This window comes from Zootoca vivipara, chromosome 2 (assembly GCF_963506605.1).
Source record: "Zootoca vivipara chromosome 2, rZooViv1.1, whole genome shotgun sequence".
NCBI classification, from domain to species: domain Eukaryota; kingdom Metazoa; phylum Chordata; class Lepidosauria; order Squamata; family Lacertidae; genus Zootoca; species Zootoca vivipara.
Window position 1 is genome coordinate 97,364,520 of NC_083277.1, and position 14,730 is coordinate 97,379,249.

Below are 14,730 nucleotides of genomic sequence, written 5' to 3' on the forward strand. Positions count from 1 at the left end.
CATGTGCTGCTCTGGTTTGCCAGAAGCGGCTTTGTCATGCTGGCCACATGACCTGGAAGCTGTATGCTGGCTCCCTCGGCCAATAATGCGAGATGAGCGCGCAACCCCAGAGTCGGTCAAAACTGGACCTAATGGTCAGGGGTCCCTTTACCTTTTATACTTTATAGGCTCAGGGTTGAGAGAGCAACACCCCCCCCCCCAGCTAGCCCATACAGTTGTATGGTGGGTAGTTGGATGTTGTGTGAGTGTGAAGCCCTCCATTTTCATGCTTCAACACAACAAATCCCAGAGCTGTGTGGTATAAGTACAGAAGAGTTCAGCAAAAGGGGGTGGGGCGGAGTTGGGGATATGTGCTTGAGGGCCTCTGTTGCCTGATCCCATTTTCAGTCCTCTATTCCAGCTTCTTCTCATTCTTTTCATTACAGTAACCTACTTTGTTGCTAATGAGCAGACATAGCTCTTGCTGGGCTTTCTGGGGGAGAGATATTTTGTAAAGTAACCATAGCTGCCAAGTTTTCCCTTTTCTCGCGAGGAAGCCTATTCAGCATAAGGGAAAATCCCTTTTAAAAAGGGATAACTTGGCAGCTATGAAAGTAACAAAGACACGGACACCCAACAGACCTGTGTGTGCTTAGTGCCTCCAGGAGGCCCAGAATGGACATGTGAATAATCCATGTAGTATTTCTCCAAAACCAGCATTTATAAGGACCAGCCAAAATACCGCAAACTAATGAGCAAAGTTTTAATTCTAGTTCTTCATCTGGTTAGGTGGTATCCAAATGGGAGGTAGGGGCAAGGGAAACAAGATTTAAAAGTACAAAAAAATAGACTGAATGTTTTAATCATGTGATCAGCATTTCATTTCTATTCCAAGATCAAAATTACAGGTGGAATTAGTTTCTTTTAGGTGCTGCAGGTATCGGGTTACACCTGGGTTTCAGAATAAAGAAACATTGGCTGACACACACACATCCTTTTTTTAAAAAAAGAACATAAAACCTATTCCTGAGATCTCTGTCAATATATTTTCTGCATACCCGAGAGTCCTACTGGTCATCAAAGCAAAACACTTAACTGGCTCTATATTCAAGCAATTTTTTTCTTAATCACAACATGTTTTACAGGTGGATTTGCAGTTCCCCAGTATTATTATTTTTTAAAGAAATTGAATCACCAAGAGAATTTGCAAGGTAATAAAACATTTGGTACTTCATCAACTACAGCACAAATGCAATTAATTTTCTCTTGATACCCATAGCTACACAGGCATTGTAACATTTTTTGAAATGTTACTACTTTAATTACTAATTAGCTTCAAGCTGTTGGTCCAGCTACTTTGGCCAAACTGACTTTTATGTGCTTGTTTCCAAGTCTAGAGAACAGTATGTAGATGTTTTAAAAATAAAAGAATTAGGATAATGCTATCTTTATTTTACCATTCAGAGTGGGTAATATATTAACTCCCAATGATTATTAAAAACATTTATCTACTTTCTGAGAATAACTGTTCTCCAGAGTGGTGCCTTATTAATCTAATAAATCACTCCAGATGGCCAATCAAAATGCATCGTTCTGTGCACACAGGATGTGTGTTTTTAGTGTGAGTACTTCAGGTTTTTCTTTTTTTAAGTAGAAGTTTAAGAATATTTGGAGTGCTCTGAATTTACTTGTTGAATGGAGAACTACAACACAATTCTAGAGAGAGATTTGTCCAGCAATAACTATTTACTACCATAGATATGAGTCACATTCCAGCAAGAATTTTCCTTCCACAAGCTCCACTGGAAATAGATGTCCCATTTCTTTCATCAGGGTTTACAGGAATATATATATACAAAAGGGTTTTAGGTAGTAAGAGAATTTTCTCTTACTACCCGAAATATAGCGTGTTCATTTTTATCTCATATTCCCTATCACCACTAATATTGAAGGGTTATATATAGCCTTTCCCCCAGAACAGAATTTTGCTGAGATGTTTGAAACAAAACAGGTGGATTGATATCTCACAAATCATACTCATAGGGCTGTCCCATCATTTGACTTGTTTTATTGGAAATAGAATTTGGTCTGCAGTCTGCTCCTATGCATGTGTACTCAAAAGTGTGCCCCATCTGTTCTGTGGGGCTTACTCCCAGGTAAGTGTACTTAGGATTGCCACCATAGAAACCTGCAGCCAACATTGTGGCTGATCTTAAATACCCATGTACACAAATAGACCAAATCAAAGGCAAATCTGCTCCTCACACTGTCTCTGCCCATCTTTCCCTCCCCTGCACAAACCTCACCCTCAACCACCTCCTTTCTTTACCCTTCCACCACCATCCCCACAGTTTCTCATGAGTCCACCCGCTCTCCTGTCCATCTCTCTTCTTCTCCCTTCTCTCCTACCACACAATTGCTCATCCCCACTTGCTTGCTTTCTCTCTCACACACACAAAGGCAGGTCTTGTTCATGACAAGACCTCACGAGCAATATAAGCATACCAGCGCAAAGGTTTGGCTCTTAATTCAGGAAACATTAGAAAATGCTTACCCAATTTTGGAAGGTGTATTGGCAGTTTTTACACAATACTGGTGAACTCCATGAATCCAAACACCACCTGGTCACAGTTACAGACTGGCATTCAAAAATGAAATGTTATGGGCAACAATAGTGCATAACTCTTTCACCATCCATTGCTCCCCGCCCCATAACTCTTCCCTCCCCCAAACTGCTTTTCTCCTAGGAGGAGTACTAGACCTGTGTTTCCAGTGGAAAAACCTGTGATTCGTTATAGAATCATAGAACTGTAGAGTTGGAAGGGACCCCGAGGGTCATCTAGTCCAGGAATCTCAACTAGATCATACATGACATTTGGCCATTCAACTTCTGCTTAAAAACCTCTAGAATCCATTATTAAAGATCGCATCCAAGGGATGTGCAATATACCTTTATGCTTGCTTCTTTCTCTACCTACCACCATCTTTTGCGTTTTGCTCATGTTGCATAAAAAGTCGATTTGGGAGCCTGCTAACAGAGGTTTCATGGACACTGCACATGCTGTATTCTACAGGGTGTTCTTCACCAAAGATTGTGTGTGTGTGTGTGTGTGTGTGTGTGTGTGTGTGTGTGTGTGTGTGTGTGTAGGATATATATATATATATCCTAACGCTACACTGAACAATAATTAATGTCTATGAAACAAAAGCCAGCATTGCATATATCCAAGGAGCAGAATTGGTATATGTCATCAGTTGCAGCTGTGCTGTTTTCCTGATTATTCCATAGTTCATCTAGCTGAGCTTGACATTCTTACAATCTATGTAGTTCTCTAGAGTTATGTGGAATAGTCTCTTTCCTGAAAATGCCGCACGTGGCACATTCAGGAGTAAAGAAACCTGTTTTGTTCCTGCTGCCTTCTGGGAATTTCAGCTGCCTGTATTTAAACACACACACACACACACACACACCATGAAATGTGAACTAAATGTAGGTAAGTGAGAAAGCCTAGAGCAGGCACCCCCAAACTGCGGCCCTCCAGATGTTTTGGCCTACAACTCCCATGATCCCTAGCTAACAGGACCAGTGATCGGGGAAGATGGGAATTGTAGTCCAAAACATCTGGAGAGCCAAAGTTTGGGGATGTCTGGCCTAGAGCCTTATGCCAAGACTCTGCTAGGAAACACATGAAGCAGGCAGGGTGACAGTAGATGCTCTTGTGAGGAATACATGCAAAAGGGGCTGCAAGAACACTTAATTTCTGTAAGGTTTGGTGTGGAAGGGAACATTCTTTCCCTGAGAAATAGGCATTATGCTTCTATGCACTGACTGGTGGCATTATAAATCATTGGCATCAGTCAGTGTTCTATTTATGGAAAAGCAGAACAAGGTTTGTTTCAGAAAAGAGCGTAGTGTTTTAACTGGTAGTGCTTTAACTGGTACTTAACAGCAGTGCTCAGGTAATCATAGATCCGGCCCTACTCCCACCTCAAGAGTTCTGAAAACATTTAAAGTCGGGGAAGTGTAGCATTGGTGTTGCCCCTGTGTCTGACTGCAACTTTTAGGATCTTTTATGTTTAATGCAGGCAACATATGAACAAAAATATACACTCACACCCTAGCCTCAATAGTCACAGGTTGCCACCTCAGCTCCACAGTGGCTCTGGCTCTGTTCAACTGATGGAGGATTTAGCCCCTTAGGAAGCTGTTTCATCACTGTGAAACCAGCAGAGATCTCCCTATAACATTATTTATTGCTGCAAGGAGAAAATCCAACCTCTGTCCTTATTTCCACAACCCCTTGCTGACTGTTTCCATCTTGATACGGATAAAGCGGAGAACAACTTCATTGGCTTTCACATGGCACTGCTCAGTGGGATACTTCTGAATTGTAATTGGTTTCTGTCTGAGTGGAAGCCAAGAGGTGTTAGAAATCTGTAGTGTGTCATGATCCTAATCATGTAACACTATTCCAGACACCCACACACCTCTGGGAGACCCACATAGAAGTGAATAGAACAGAACAGAACAGAAGCTTGTATTTTGTTTACTATAGAAAGACTTTTCTGAAGTCATTAAAAATGACTGCAAGGAGAGAACAAACATAGTGTGAGAATAGGCCTGCTGGATTGAGCCAATGGTTCATCTAGTCTACCATCCTGCATCTGGGAAGCCCACAAGTATGGCATGAGCGCAACAGCCATCCTCCACTGATTGCCCCCCAACAGCAAAAACTGGTTTACTCTTCCTTTACTCCTCTGAAGGTAGAGATCACAGTAGATTTCATTACTAATGGCTGTTAATAGTCCTAACGCTCAATAAATTTGTCTTGTCTTTTTAAAAACCATCTAAGCCATTATGAATTGTGCGGTGTGAAGGTGCTTTCTTTTGTTTATCTTTAATCTTGTGCTTGTCAATTTCATTGGATGACCTCTAATTTGAAGTGTTATGAGAGAGGGAGTAGCATTCATTCCACTTCCTCTACACTATGCGTAATTTAAAAATTCTCCATTCTGCCCCACCTTTGTAACCTAATCACCTAAACTAAAAAAAAATCAAATGCTCTAGCACAGTGATGGCCAAACTTGGCCCTCCAGATGTTTTGAGACTACAATTCCCATCATCCCTGACCACTGGTCCTGTTAGCTAGGGATGATGGGAGTTGTAGTCCCAAAGCAGCTAGAGGGCCAAGTTTGGTCATCACTCCGTTAGCAAGTTGTTCTTTCTGGGAAAGGAATTAATGATATTGCCAAATCACTGATTTTGGATCACACTCTTAATCCCTTGCTGATAATTGGCTAATCATTGACATAGCTGTCAACTCTCCCCCTGTATTTAAATCCGTTTCCCGCTGTTATCCTGAATTGCAAAATATCCCGTAAATCCCCTGGATTTATAAGAAAACATCTCCTGCTGGCCAGGGAGGCTCCTGAGCTGCGTAAATGTCCCGGCTCCCGGTTGGCTGCTCGCTCACTTGCCAAGTGTTGCCGGAAATTGCCTCTGCGCATGCCAAAGTGCATGCCCATGCGCAGAAGCTATTTCTGGTGCCCAGACATGCGGACACGGGCAGTCCGGCACTGGAAGTCGCTTCTGCACATGTCTGGACATGCGCAGAAGCGACTTACAGTGCCGCGTCGCTGCTGATCCCTTATTTTCCAATCCGGAAGTTGACAGCTACCGTATGCTCATTGAGAAATTTGCACATGCACTGATCTCAGGTTGTTCCCATTTGTGTATAGATGGTTTATTCCATTCCCCTCCGGAGTTGCTAGAACCAAGTACAGGTACTGCCTTGGTTTTAGCAACATCATTCATGAGCAGGACCGGCCTACCCATGAAGCAGGGTGAAGTGACCGTCTCAGGTGGCAGGAGCCATAGGGGCAGCAGATTTTCATGGCACTTTGGTGCAGCCAACTTCTGATATAGACAGACTAACTCCATGGGAGCTGTTACACCGGGAAGAAGCATTCCCTAATGATAATCTATACTTACGGAAGCCATGCTAGATGCCAACTGGTAATGTTTCGATTCTGTACATGCCCCTTGTCTTCTTTTCTTGATACAGAGCCCTTTAAGATCTTCCAATTTATTCCTTTGAAATGACATTTTTATCAAAGTATATCTCTCCATTTGAATATACTTAAATGTACATTGCTGTTCATTTCTCATGTTCCATCTAACAAACCTTGGATTGTTGCCAAAGAAAACTACTGGGGAGAGTGAGGGAGAATTATTATTTTTAAAATAATAAAATAAATGCTGTCTAGCTTTGTAATCTTGTTGTGATTTGTTTCCAGAGGATGGGCTGCTGTGAATTTTGTTTGCATGGCAATATGATTTGGCATACTTTTTTTTCTGGACTGATAGGGACTATGTGCCCATGATTCTTAAAAATAATCTCGAAGTGTGCCCTTTCAGTCTTTATTGATATGTCTTTCCTTCTGTTGTGAACTGGGAGGTTCTGATTCTGATAACCAATCTAAAATAAATGTTCTTCCTTGGATCCCTATTGGTCTAGAACAAATTGAACGGCTACTACGCCTGTTTTCTCAGTGGTAACCAATGCCTGGTCTCTCAGGCTACAGTACCAACTGATTAGCAGCACTGTTTTATATCTGTAGAATTTTCATCATGGCATGAATAATAATTTCAAAGGAGGTCATCATGAAAGCAAAACACCTGAGCTGAGTGAGTGCTTGTGTTTGAAAACTGCAGGCCTGGCTACGAAAATCCAAAGTACACCTTTCTCTGCACAGAAAGCCAATTCACATTTGACATTTAATATGTATGTTTTCATGCCGTTACACATCTGCCTAATTGTTTTCAGCAGCCATTCCCAAAATGTGAGCAGCATCAACTTCTTGCAATTGAGTGTGCTTGCTTCCTTAAATAACGGGGCAGAATCTTTACGATCCCCTAGCTGCTCAGGCCCTCGACAGGAAGAAGTACAGGATCTTCACATGTTGTCTCCAATTTTGAATTATACCTTCTGTGTTTACACTTCCCTGCCAGATACTTTATGGAGCCTTTTATTCATAAGGAATTATGCAGAAGTTGCACTCCTTCCATCTAAACAGAAGAAAGCCTTGGAGACAAGTGTAAAAATGGTCCTGTACTAGGGATGAGCTTGCGGGTTCGTAACAGCAGCCACAAGATTCAAATATATCTGCTGTGACAAGCCATTTATATGAGCTTCATAAATTTACGTTGCTGTTTAAGAAAATGGGATATTCATTTGCTTTCTGTGAGAACTTGTAGCCTGAATGAGACAAGACAAAAACAAATAGACCTTTTCAAAAGAGTAAGTAAAGAATAGGTTTTGGAATATTTGTCAAGTAATGGATACGGTTTATCAGCCATAGGCTTAAAATGTGCATTTTAAAATAAATGTCCCGAGTGAGAGGATTTCAGTGCCAATATCATTTTTGCAATTGATCTATGTATACATCTGCATTCAAGCAGTGCATTCCAGTTGAATTCCCTGTATTTTGTCAATGAAAAATGATCTGCATTAGATTTCTTGAAAATATTGCCTGTGTCAACATTTTATCATATTTATTTTAATTGGTTAAAAGAAACAACTGAGGCTTTGATCACTTGACAGCCCTGGGGCCCAATGGTGGATGATGTTCAGTTCAGAAGGTAATGAAGTGTATCAGAACAGAAAAATCTCATCTGCCCCTTGCTGGTTTTGGTCAGATTGCATGGGCTGAAGGCATTTGGAATCGCAAGAAGCCTTTATTTGCCATTCTCCTGTTGTATTCATCATCATCATTATTATTATTATTATTATTATTATTATTATTATTATTATTATTATTATTTATTGGCAGATTCCAGAAGAACATGATTTGGAGAGCCAGGTCCGCAAAGAAAGGGAGTGGCGGTTTCTGCGCAATGGCAGAGTCCGAAAGCAAGCACAGAAAATCATCCAAAAAGGTGATCAACTTTTTCTCCCTTACCCACCCCACTTTATACATCTCCTGGCACCAAGGAGAATGCTTATCCACTCTTTACATGAGGCCATGAACAAGAACACTGTTCATAAACCATTTGTTTGGCCAGTGTTGACCTCTTTAGCGTGAGCTTCTGCTCAAAAACTTCAACTTGTTTTGTTGTAATGGGGCTGTTTGCTTTTGAGAGCTAGACAGCCTTTTTCTCCTTGGGTAAAGCACATGGGACTATGCATGTGGAGTCAGCAGGCTGCTACTTACAAGAGTCTGGGAGACGCTGTGCTCCGGTATTGCCAATATGATTTGTGGTTGTCCTACTGTTTCCTAACCCAGGAATTTAGGAGCTACACAAGGATCACTGCCATGGAATATCTGAATGAACAAGGCTGTTCTCTGCTCCTGACTGTTTCCTGACTAACCCAGGAGTTTCAGTGTGCCCCAGTTATATTGTTTTCCTGGGGTGGCAGGTTCTTTCCCTACAAATTGTAGCCCCTTCTTCCTATCCTCGTGTGCCTGTGTTTTAAACAGGTATTTTAGTCCTTGCCTAAGTCAGCTTTTCACTACATTCATGCCACTTTGCATCACCGAGGTCTGGTTTTTAATGTGTGCTGAGAGAGAGCGACAGACGACAGACAGACACAGAGGGAGAAGACTAATGTGTCTCTCTCAGCAGCAGGACACTTGCCCTCCAACCCCATCTCCTCTTGCGTCCTGTGTACATGCTCCTTTTTGCACGTATGTTGCGTGGGTGCGTTAGTTTAGTAGTGGTTAGAATTAATTAGCTAATTCTCCCTAACCCAGGAAATGTGCATGTTGTAGCTGAGCTATTCCCCACTGAAGCTCAAAGCATGTGCATATTTTGATTGTGTGTGCGTGCTCAGTAATCATTATCCCCATATTAAGATCTGTGCATAAACGTAAGTTACTAGCTAAATCTGCCCATGTAATTCTATTGCTGCTGTCTAAAGGTGGGATTCCGGGGGTGGGGGTATGTGTGTGTATGTGAAACATGTGCCTACTGAGGAAGCTTGCTAACAACACTGAAGGCTAATAGCAGAGCTTTTGGACAGTCATGCTGATAAAAAAATGGCATGCCCCACCAAAAGCAAAATATTCGAGATAAAATGAATTGCTCAAAGACGTTGAACATATGCTGCTGAACATAGCCAGGCTTTTCTTCCATCCGGTAGAGTTTAGATGGATGCAGCAGCTTGTTTACAAGAGATGGTGTTGCAGGCGAAATACCAGCATTTTCACCTTCTCCAAAGAGCAGAGTCAGAGTTTGATAGGTGTCTAATACTTCTGGGGTTTTCAGCAAATTAGCTTGTGATCTGCAAGAGTCTGCTGTATCCCCTTCACATTCACAAGGCACCTAAAGGGTTTCAGTATCCTTTGGTTTTATGGGGCCCCATAAATGATTGTTTATTCATATCCTGTCATGTTTCTGCAATGCTTTTTTATGTGTGGCCTCTTTTACACTTACAGCTTCTTTCCCTTCATATGCATTGGACTCACGTTTCATCAGCATATATATTCAGTGCTGTACTGAAAGCGCATCTTGCTTATTTATAACTCTTTATTCATTTACGAGGCAGAAGTCAGGCTGTGGGCTTTATTGTTTAATGACAGAGGATATTTGAATTCCCTGTATCTTGCTGAAGTGGCCCCTTAATTTTGCATAGAATTGACATTTCTACTCCTTCCGCAGCTTGGTTGGCCAGTGAGTAAGAGCAAATCTGTGCTGTTCACCTCTACTGCCATTTTCAGCATGACTCAAGATTGCTCTCACCAGGGATGAGAAAATTTGGGGGGACTTTCCGTCTACAGATGTCAGCTGGGGAAAGATTAGTGTGAAATATTAATCTGTTGAGAGAGATGGTCTGTCTCTCACATATAGCTCAGTCCTTTGAGACCTAGCAGGCTTGAGTCAGCAGAGAAGAGAGCCTTACATTTTTATTTTAAAGGAACTGTGCAAACAGTTAAGGATGCCAGTTTCAGAGTTTTATTTTGCATACTCTTAGCAGTGGTGGAAACACGGGGGGATTTTTTTTTTGATGCTGTCCCTTTTGGAAATCTGCCTCCACTTACCTGCAAAAAACATTTTGTCACAAGAATATGGTCAGATTTGCTTTACACTGGAACTCCAGAAAATGATATTCTTGTGTAAACTTGCCATTAATATCTGGGGGCTTTGAGCCCTATTTAACTATGAAACTTCGACTCTTATGTACCGGTAGCTGCACATTATATTGTAAAGGTATCTCTTTTTTCACCTGCCCATTCAGCCTTTATTGGCATAGTGCAATAAGTATTTAATGAGGCACAAACATTTTGCCTGCTTATTCCAATCTGTTCTCATCTTAACCTCCTTAGAGCACTGCTATCAAAATCTGAAAAGATTTCTGAGATCTCCAATTTGTCAGGAATGCAATGCAATGTCAGGAGAGGCTATCAAACAGTGAAGACAACTTGGCACTCTTTCCCTGTGCTCTCACACAGAAAATAGACATGTAATGCTGGAGGGAATCAAGTACAACAGTTGGGCACTTGCTGAGTGATATTTTCATTTTCTGTGTGGACCGAGGACAAATAAAGATAGCCTGGACAGAAACAGGGTGGATTCCCTCATGTAATTTGAGGAGACCAGGCATAGCATATTTCAAGAACCTCCTTTGTAGAATACTAAATTATTTACATTCAATGTAGTCTTGAGTATCAGAATTTATTTTTTATGATTATGAATATTTATTACATTTCTACCCCGCTCTTCCAAAGGAACCCAGAGCAAAAAAAACAAAACAAAACAAAACGCCACACCCAAGTGCTAAAACAATATAATAAAATAAAACATATTTATAAGCAATTAAAATATTTTAGAACATAAAACAATCACATATCCTCACAGCTTAATAATTTCAAAGTTGCCGTGAACAGTCTTTCAGCAATCAGGTACTGAAAGTTATTAATGAGGGAGGGAGATGCTGCTTCCGAGGGAGGGCATTCCACAAAGAGAAAACTACTAGCAGGGAAAGAATGAGTTAATGCTAATCAGGCCGCATATATTGGCAGTCCCACTGATAGGACCTCCCCTGGCAGTCTTAGGGCTCAGGGTGGTTGGCATTGTGAGAGGTCCTGATACCACTATTTGTGTTGTTTTTCTCTTCCTTTTCCTCCCTAGGTATTTCACGACTAGATGATCAAATCTTCCTGAACAGGAACCCTGGCATGCCGTCAGTGGTCAAGTTTCACCCATTTACCCCATGTATAGCGGTGGCCGACAAGGACAGTATCTGGTAAGGCACTGGCATTTTAAACACCCTTGAGCTGGTGCCCTGTTCTTGCTGCTAAGCAAAAGCCTCATACATGCAGTCGTCTTGTTGTGCCTGGATTTGTAACAGACCCTGCTAATAGAATTTCAGCCTTATTACTTTCTCTGCGGAAGCCGGAGGTGTAATGAAGAGACATTAATCAAAAGTTAAATACTCTAAGGGTGGGGGGGGGCTGGAGGAATACATTGGATTTGGAGCCAGTGTATAGAATAATATATCTTTTTATCCTGGGAACGTAAATCCACTTGGAACCTGAATCCAACTTACCTGTTTGTTTTTCCTCCTGCCCTTCCCAGTTTTTGGGATTGGGAAAAGGGAGAAAAGCTGGACTATTTTCACAATGGGAACCCACGCTACACAAGGATCACTGCCATGGAATATCTGAATGGACAAGACTGTTCTCTGCTCCTGACTGCTACAGGTGGGTATGGCCTTATATATGGACCTTGTCTTGCATTTCAGTCACACACAGGTGTATTATTGTTATACACATGCTTCCTTATTTTATTCATCTGTTTTAGTAAAGGGACCCACCTTTTAATAAAGGTTGTATTTTTCTGAACCAAAAGTAAAAACTTCTGAAGCCTTTTAGTGCATCCTGCCAACAAACTTATTGAGTCACCCACAAAACTCTTCAAGCATCTCTGTCTGAGACTCTTCCAGTTTTTCTCATCCTGATGTCAGGAATCCTAACCATCAGTTTTAACCCCTGTGCACTTTCCTTGGCCGTCACAACTCCAGAGTAATCCTCTGCTCCATAGGACTTCAGGCTGAGTTAACAGATAAAGTAAGCTTCTCCAGAGACAATTATTCTTGCAGGGAGTGCCTTCAGGAATATTGTGCTATGTGACAATCCCTTCCAAAAGCAGCATTATTTTGTGCAGTCTATTGCCCAGCATATCTTTCCTAAGCATATCATTGTTGTGGAGCAAAGTGCTAGTGAACAACACTAATGTTGAGGGCATAAGCTCCAGGATCCCATGAACTGCAGTGGAAATCGTATGTGTACGCATATGCAAATGAAAAACTGCATCCATTCAGGGAAACATCCACCTCAGCAAAGTGTGGCATGATTCGCTCTCCCAACCCCCCCCCCATAATCAATATAGTCATACCTCAGTTTAAGTACCCTTCGGTTTGAGTACTTGTAGTTTAAGTACTCCGCGGACCCATCTGGAACAGATTAATCCACTTCCCATTACTTTCAATGGGAAAGTTCGCTTCAGGTTAAGTACCGACGTTCAGAACCAATTGTGTACTTAAAATGAGGTACCACTGTACATTTGAGGGTTTGGTATGTGAAATTCATTTGGAAATTATTGTGCATACTAGAATTATTTTCAGTTTTAGCCTTCTTGCTTTGAGTCTATAGCCGAGGTAATCACAAAATCTTTATAGATAATAATCTGTATTTATTCCAGCCCTATCTAAGTTTATGATACAGTTAATGAATAAAGCCTTGTCCATAACAGCAGGAAGAAGCTAAACTTCTGAGTCTATTTTCATTAACCATGTCTGAATACTGCTGCTATCACCAATTTAGAGAGACAGAGACCCTTAAAAAACACAAAAAAGCATCAAACAGCACTTCAGACAAATTTGTTTGGAAGGATACAGTTAATCCCATTTATTTATTGCAGTGACTACTGAAACACACATATTAAGGCAATATGTTTTGGCTTCTGCCTTCTGTGGCTCCCTTTGAGTCTCGTGTCAGTCAAAGGGTGCTGTAGTCGTATTACCACCTTGACTATAGCACCCTTGATTTACCGTAGGTATATGAGAGCTGGTGAAGAAGGTGGAAGCTGAAATGTTTTGCTATAATACCTCCATTTCAGTTGTCCCTCTACAGATAGATATGGGGATGGTGAGGAGTGAGCACTGTACTATTTTTAGATTAGAGCATCTTCAATGTTCCTGTCTAGTCTCAAGCATATAAACTAATAAAGCATGTGCTGCTATATTCTGTAGCAGCAGCAGTGCTGTTTTCCCTGTTTCCTTAAACAGCTGGATTTTTTTATTGCTGAAGTGTTTGACTTAATAAGGAAAATTGGGCCAACGGACTGTGATACAGCTAAAGCATTATTCCCATAAACAGTGGGGGGAAATGTTTGCTGAATGACAAGAAGGAGCAACAAATAAGATGAAGGTTTGGAAAAAAATAAGGTGCTGCAAGCAGACTGGTCTTAAAGATTGCCATTCCAGGCTAGAATCATTCATAAGATCCTTGCTCATTTTTAGGGGGAAAACACACTAAAAGAACACTTCGAGGAAAAGAATAAAATAGAAAGCCAACAGAATTACATGTTCTCCAGTTTTGTCATAATGTGTGCCTCTGATTTAAAATCAAAAAGAGCTTCCTGTATGGTACCTATATGTTTTGCCCATAGGGCAAATAATGGTTTGGGAGAATATTTCTTAGGAAAGTGTTGCATGGATAAAACTTTAACCTACCTTAATGCTGCAACGCAACCTAGATCAGATCCTTTCCCTTGCCTTTAGTGGCTGCTGTTACACCAATGGGAGATCCAGTCCCCATCTCTTATTGTAATATAACCCTCAGTGGGTGTTTCCACATAGCAGTTTATTGGAAACTCTCTGCTGCTCCTGCAGGGAACATATAGTCTCATCCTCATCAAAATGCAACCCCATATTATTTCCCCCCCATTTAATCCAAATTGATTCCCCCCTCCTTTTTTTACCCTATCAGAATTTCCACAGAACGGGTAAATCCAGATTAAATGTGGGATGGCATTTTGATGAGAGCAATTTTGTGCATGGACAGCATAGAGCACACAGTTAGATGCTATTTGCACCCAGTGATCGTCTAATTCAAAATCAAAATTGGGATAATACTAGGACCACAGGAAGCAAAATTTCTTCCAAAATGGTTGACTTAATTACCAGTGAGGCCGTCTGGAAATAAATAATCTATATTGCTGTCAAGCTAGGTTGCTGCCTGTGACTCTGAATGTGGCAGAGGATAGTGGAGCTTGGCATATTACTCCCTTGCTTAAGAGGCAAACGGACTCAACAATATGATTAAAAAGTGTCAGATCAAGCTTTCCATAGTAACAATTGATCTCTCCATAAGCATGCCTGCTTCCTGTTTGGAGAACCATGGTTTAGTGGAATATGTCTGAAGCGGCATGAATTTTCTGCTGGAGCCAAATCAGTAATGGTGATTAATTTACGGTACTGGGTAAGCCCAGCTTACCCTTCTGGGCTGAATTGCCTTATAATTTTCTTTCTGTCATTCCTTCAAGATGATGGTGCTATAAGGGTGTGGAAAAACTTTGCTGACCTGGAGAAGAATCCAGAGATGGTAACGGCCTGGCAGGGCTTGTCAGACATGCTACCAACGACACGCGGTAGGTATGACCTAGCATTCTATCTGGATTTGGAGGGGCAAAAGTAGTTTGCCATCATTTGGAACAGGGTTAAGTAACATGGAGTGCACTTCACAGTA

The 14,730-nt window shown here is 41.3% G+C and overlaps 1 protein-coding gene across 1 annotated transcript in view; it reads left to right on the plus strand.

The window, feature by feature from the left end:
- RPTOR (regulatory associated protein of MTOR complex 1) overlaps nucleotides 1-14,730 on the plus strand; it is a 321,297-nt gene that overhangs the window by 265,318 nt on the left and 41,249 nt on the right. Inside the window, exons 25-28 of the mRNA XM_035104148.2 lie at nucleotides 7,813-7,918; nucleotides 11,111-11,225; nucleotides 11,558-11,682; nucleotides 14,528-14,632. Of these exons, the coding sequence (XP_034960039.1) occupies nucleotides 7,813-7,918; nucleotides 11,111-11,225; nucleotides 11,558-11,682; nucleotides 14,528-14,632 (451 nt within the window). The remainder of the gene's footprint in view (nucleotides 1-7,812; nucleotides 7,919-11,110; nucleotides 11,226-11,557; nucleotides 11,683-14,527; nucleotides 14,633-14,730) is intronic.